General features: G+C 53.9%; 1 protein-coding gene across 1 annotated transcript in view; it reads left to right on the top strand.

Moving 5' to 3' along the window:
* The first annotated feature begins 550 nt into the window (after positions 1 to 550).
* asb2b (ankyrin repeat and SOCS box containing 2b) overlaps positions 551 to 6,493 on the top strand; it is a 14,701-nt gene continuing 8,758 nt past the window's right edge. Inside the window, exons 1-4 of the mRNA XM_079832822.1 lie at positions 551 to 770; positions 1,800 to 1,999; positions 2,097 to 2,252; positions 6,224 to 6,469. Coding sequence (XP_079688948.1) covers positions 652 to 770; positions 1,800 to 1,999; positions 2,097 to 2,252; positions 6,224 to 6,469 — 721 coding nt within the window. The 5' untranslated portion in view covers positions 551 to 651. The remainder of the gene's footprint in view (positions 771 to 1,799; positions 2,000 to 2,096; positions 2,253 to 6,223; positions 6,470 to 6,493) is intronic.

Consider the following 6,493-nt stretch of genomic DNA (forward strand, 5'->3'; position numbering starts at 1 on the left):
AGCAGTGCTGAGTCCTGTGTGTGTGTGTGTGGGAACTGATGAGAAATGGCCCTTAATAAACACCGCTGTGATGAGTGTGTGTGTGTGTGTGTGTGTGTGTGTGTGTGTGTGTGTGTGTGTGTGTGTGTGTGTGTGTGTGTGTGTGTGTGTGTGTGTGTGTGTGTGTGTGTGTGTGAAGCTGAACTGAGCCGAGCTTGTCCATAAAAGGCATCAGATCTGCAGATCTGAACATCACACACACACACACACACACACACGAGATGCTGAAGTCAAAACCAGTGCTTGATTTTAAACAGTCCACAATATCCCCGAGCACAGGTCCTGGGTCTGATCACACCTCAGTTCTTGTGTAGTGTTTCCCTTTCTAAGTGTTTTTCTGAGGAATCTGAACAAAGCACGCGCGCGTTATTCCCCCGCAGGCCCGCGCGCGCTTCCTCATTCTCGCGGCTCCATTATCTGAGATCTGAGCGACCAGACTAATAAGGCAAACTCCAGCCCTCACGTGTCAAGAGGAGCCTAAAATTAACCCAGAGAACGAACAGCTGAGCGCTGGAGTGTGTGTGTGTGTGTGTGTGTGTTCACTGGCGTCCACACACTCTCACACGCGTGCGCGCCTTTGTCTGTCCATGCGCGCTGTGTGACAATAACACGATGACACGCTTCTCTTATGCCGAATATATCGCTTTATTTCGAACAAGTGACACAAAGCGAACCTCGCCGCGGAAAACCTCCTCAGCTGAGCGAGACACCGAGCCGACAGCGCCGTCAGAGTGAGTCCGTGTGTGTGTGAACAGAACCAGCTCAAACGGTTCCGTTCATATGTGTTTGTGTGTGTGTGTGTGTGTGTGTGTGTGTGTGTGTGTGTGTGTGTGTGTGTCATCTGAATATGACAGGAGAGCCGGTGATCTCCAGCGGGCGCGTTAGACCGGGTGTGTTCCGCGTTCTGGGCGTTTGGAGAGCACGGGGCTAGTGGTCACTCGGGCCGGTCAGTGTGTGTGTGTGTGTGTGTGTGTGTTGAAATGTGGAGAGTCATGTGTCACAACGGAACCTGCTATTAAAATCCATAATTCGGGCTTTTTGACCGAGTCTGAACAGCAAAACGACCAAGAAATACTGAAAAATGCATTAAGGAAAAATATTCATACCTTTTGGCATCAGAAATATAAAATGAATATGAAATCACCAACAAGAGTCACACAAGAGGTGACTCTTTCTATAGCTTAAATTATTACTCGTCGTAAATGTATACTAATAAAAAATGTATTAACATTTTATTTTAGTGTCCTTGTTACGTGTACTTTACCATAGTAATAACTGTAAATAATGCATAATTACATCCCTAATCCTATAATAAGTACATGTAGTTCATTATTATTACACTGTAACAATGACACCCTAAAATAACGTGTCAATATGACAACTCTACAATTCTCACCACTGAGGATTATTAATACAGAGCTCAATAATTCAATTATTACTAGTACAGCTGGAACATTTGAAGCTGAAGCGGCTTGTTCACCCCGATCTGAAGACACACACCTAGCCTTCATTACACAGTCACTTTGTCTGAATGTGTGTGTGTGTGTGTGTGTGTGTGTGTGTGTTTGTGTGTGTGTGTGTTTGTTTGTGTGTGTGTATGTGTGTGTGTGTGTGTGTGTGTGTGTTTGTGTGTGTGTGTGTTTGTTTGTGTGTGTGTATGTGTGTGTGTGTGTGTGTGTGTGTTTGTGTTTGTTCACACAGATATGATATGATTACACTGTGAATGTAAGGGATTTGTTAAAGCTGATGTTCTCCTGTAGGGTGATCTGTGCGGTCCGCAGAGGAGATGTGCAGCGTGTGTGTGAGCTGGCCGGGGAGAGAGAGGCGAGCGAGGAGGCCGGGGCGAGCGAGAGTGTGTGTGAGGACGAGGCGAGCGAGAGTGTGTGTGAGGACGGCTGGACGGCTCTACATGAGGCCGCTCACTGCGGTCAGACGCTCTGCCTGCGGGCGCTGCTGAAAGGTCAGAGCAGGTCATGAAGAGTCTCAGAGGAATCCCCAGAGCAGGCTGAGCAGGTCCAGTCAGTCTGATGTGTTTGTGTGTGTGTGTGTGTGTGCAGCTCGAGGCGTGTGTGTGGACAAGCGCACGCTCCAGGAACAGACGGCTCTGATGCTGGCGGTTCAGGGGCGGCACCTGGACTGTGTGACGGCTCTTCTGGAAGCAGGAGCCGACCCGGATATCAGCAACAAGGACAAGGAGACGCCGCTCTATAAAGGTCATCCAGGGGTCAATCTGGACCACGCTCTTCATCACTTCCTCACTTCCTTTCCTCACTTCATTTCCTCACTTCTCTTCCTTTCCTCTCTTCATTTCCTCTCTTCCTTTCCTCTCTTCATTTCCTCACTTAATTTCCTTTCCTCTCTTCATTTCCTCACTTCCTTTCCTTACTTCTCTTCCTTTCCTCTCTTCCTTTCCTCACTTCCTTTCCTCTCTTCATTTCCTCACTTCTCTTCCTTTCCTCTCTTCATTTCCTCTCTTCCTTTCCTCTCTTCCTTTCCTCACTTCCTTTCCTCTCTTCATTTCCTCACTTCCTTTCCTCATTTCCTTTCCTCACTTCTCTTCCTCCATCCATCCATCCATCCATCCATCCATCTTCTTCCGCTTTATCCAGGGGCGGGTCGCGGGGGCAGCAGTCTAAGCAGAGATGCCCAGACTTCCCTCTCCCTAGCCACTTCCTCTAGCTCTTCCGGGGGTAAACCGAGGCGTTCCCAGGCCAGCCGGGAGACATAGTCCCTCCAGCGTGTCTTTGGTCTTCCCCGGGGCCTCCTCCCGGTGGGACATGCCCGAAACACCTTCCCGGGAAGGCATCCAGGAGGCATCCGGAACAGATGCCCGAGCCACCTCAGCTGTCCCCTCTCGATGTGGAGGAGCAACGGCTCTACTCCGAGTTCCTCCCGAGTGACTGAGCTCCTCACCCTATCTCTAAGGGAGCGCCCAGCCACCCTGCGGAGAAAGCTCATTTCGGCCGCCTGTATCCGGGATCTTGTCCTTTCGGTCATGACCCAAAGCTCATGGCCATAGGTGAGAGTAGGAACGTAGATTGACCGGTAAATCGAGAGCTTCGTCTTACGGCTTAGCTCTTTCTTCACCACGACAGACCGGTACATCGACTGCATTACTGCAGAAGCTGCACCGATCCGTCTGTCAATCTCCCGTTCCATCCTCCCCTCACTCGTGAACAAGACCCTAAGATACCTGAACTCCTCCACTTGAGGCAGGAACTCTCCACCCACCTGAAGTGAGCAAACCACCCTTTTCCGACTGAGGACCATGGCCTCGGATTTGGAGGTGCTGATCCTCATCCCAGCCGCTTCACACTCGGCCGCAAACCGTCCCAGTGCACGCCGAAGGTCCTGGTCTGAGGAGGCCAACACGACAACGTCATCCACAAAGAGCAGAGACGAAATCGTGTGGTCCCCAAACCTGACACCCTCCGGCCCTTGGCTGCGCCTAGAAATTCTGTCCATGAAAATTATGAACAGAACCGGCGACAAAGGGCAGCCCTGCCGGAGTCCAACATGCAACAAGTCTGACTTACTGCCGGCAATGCGGACCAAACTCCTGCTTCGGTCGTACAGGGACCGGACAGCCCTCAGCAAAGGACCCCGGACCCCATACTCCCCCAGCACCCTCCACAGGATGCCGCGAGGGACACAGTCGAATGCCTTCTCCAAATCCACAAAACACATGTGGACTGGTTGGGCAAACTCCCATGAACCCTCCAGCACCCTGTAGAGGGTATAGAGCTGGTCCAGTGTACCACGGCCCGGACGAAAACCACACTGTTCCTCCTGAATCCGAGGTTCCACTATCGGCCGAATTCTCCTCTCCAGTACCCTGGCATAGACTTTCCCGGGGAGGCTGAGAAGTGTGATCCCCCTATAGTTGGAACACACCCTCCGGTCCCCCTTCTTAAAAAGAGGGACCACCACCCCGGTCTGCCATCCCAGAGGTACTGTTCCCGACCGCCATGCGATGTTGTAGAGGCGTGTCAGCCAAGACAGCCCCACAACATCCAGAGACTTGAGGTACTCAGGGCGGATCTCATCCACCCCCGGTGCCTTGCCACCGAGGAGTTTCTTGACCACCTCGGTGACTTCAGCCCCCAGCCACTGCTTCCTCAATGGAAGACGTGATGGCGGGATTGAGGAGATCCTCGAAGTATTCCTTCCACCGCCCAACGATATCCCCAGTTGAGGTCAACAGCCGCCCATCGCCACTGTAAACAGCGTTGGTAGGGCACTGCTTCCCCCTCCTGAGGCGCTGGACGGTTTGCCAGAATCTCTTCGAGGCCAGCCGATAGTCCTTTTCCATGGCCTCACCGAACTCCTCCCAGGCCCGAGTTTTTGCCTCCACAACCACCCGGGCTTCAGTCCGCTTAGCCTGCCGGTACATGTCAGCTGCCTCAGGAGTCCCACAAGCCAAACAGGCCCGATAGGACTCCTTCTTCAGCTTGACGGCATCCCTTACTTCCGGTGTCCACCACCGGGTTCGGGGATTGCCGCCTCGACATGCACCGGAGACCTTACGGCCACAGCTCCGAGCAGCCGTAGCGACAATGGAGGTGGAGAACATGGTCCATTCGGACTCAATATCTCCAGCCTCCCTCGGGATCCGGTCGAAGTTCTGCCGGAGGTGGGAGTTGAAGATCTCTCTGACAGGAGACTCGGCCAAACGTTCCCAGCAGACCCTCACAGTACGCTTGGGTCTACCGAGTCTGTCCAGCTTCCTCCCCCGCCATCGGATCCAACTCACCACCAGGTGGTGATCAGTTGACAGCTCCGCCCCTCTCTTCACCCGAGTGTCCAAGACATACGGCCGCAGGTCAGATGAAACGACCACAAAGTCGATCATTGACCTACGACCTAGAGTGTCCTGGTGCCATGTGCACTGATGGACAACCTTATGCTTGAACATGGTGTTCGTTATGGACAAACCGTAACTAGCACAGAAGTCCAATAACTGAACACCACTCGGGTTCAGATCAGGGGGGCCGTTCCTCCCAATCACGCCCCTCCAGGTGTCACTGTCATTGCCCACGTGGGCGTTGAAGTGCCCCAGTAGAACGACGGAGTCCCCAGTCGGAGCACTCTCCAGCACCCCTCCCAGGGACACCAAGAAGGTCGGGTACTCTGCACTGCCGTTCGGCCCGTAGGCACACACAACAGTGAGAGACCTATCCCCGAGCCGAAGCCGCAGGGAAGCGACCCTCTCGTTCACCGGGGTGAACTCCAACACATGGCGGCAGAGCTGGGGGGCTATAAGCAAACCCACACCAGCCCGCCGCCTCTCACCATGGGCAACTCCAGAGTGGTGAAGAGTCCATCCCCTCTCGAGGAGTGTGGTTCCAGAGCCCAAGCTGTGCGTAGAGGTGATTCCGACTATCTCTAGTCGGAACCTCTCAACCTCACGCACAATCTCAGGCTCCTTCCCCGCCAGTGAGGTGACATTCCATGTCCCAAGAGCCAGTTTCCGTGTCCAGGGATCGGGTTGTCTAGGCTCCTGCTTTCGACTGCTGCCCGATGTTCTCCGCACCGGCCCCTTACGGTCCCTCCTGTGAGTGGTGGGCCCACGGGAAGGTGTCCTCACCTCGCTCCTTTGGGCTGAGCCCGGCCGGACCCCGTGGGGGAAGGTCCAGCCACCAGGCGCTCGCATACGAGCCCCAACCCCAGGCCTGGCTCCAGGGTGGGGCCCCGGCTGCGCCGTACCGGGCGACGTCACGGTCCCGCTTTTTTTTTGTCATCATAAGGCGTTTTTTAACTGCTCTTAGTCTGACCCGTCACCTAGGACCTGTTTGCCTTGGGAGACCCTACCAGGGGCATATAGCCCCGGACAACATAGCTCCTAGGTTCATTTGGGTACTCAAACCCCTCCACCACGTTAAGGTGGCAGTTCAAGGAGGAGTAGTATCACCTGTATATCACCAGTAGTATATCCTGTATCACACTTCTCTTCCTTTCCTCACTTCATTTCCTCACTTCATTTTCTCAAATAATTTCCTCACTTCCTTTCCTCACTTCTCTTCCTTTCCTCACTTCATTTTCTCAAATCATTTCCTCGCTTCCTGCATGAGCATGAGAGTGTCACTGGTGTAAGTGTGTGTGTGTGTGTGTGTGTGTGTGTGTTTGTGTGAGTGTGTATGTGCAGCGTGTCCAGAGTCTCACTGGTGTGTGTGTGTGTGTGTAGCGTGTGCGCAGGAGAGTGTGTGTGTGCTGAAGGCTCTGCTGGCGTGTGGAGCGGGGGTGAATCAGCGCTGTGGGCGGGGCTGGTCTGCTCTTCATGAGGCTGTGCGGAGGAACAACCTCTCGCTCTGCCAGATGCTCCTGCAGGCCGGAGCCACGGTCGACGCCCGCAACGCCGATGACATCACACCCGCCATCGAGGCGGCGCGGCTGGGCCGGACGGAGGCTCTGGAGCTGCTCATCCACAGCGGTACTGACACACATCTGCTTCACA

Source organism: Gobio gobio, assembly GCF_949357685.1.
Source record: "Gobio gobio genome assembly, chromosome: 13".
Lineage (NCBI taxonomy): Eukaryota > Metazoa > Chordata > Actinopteri > Cypriniformes > Gobionidae > Gobio > Gobio gobio.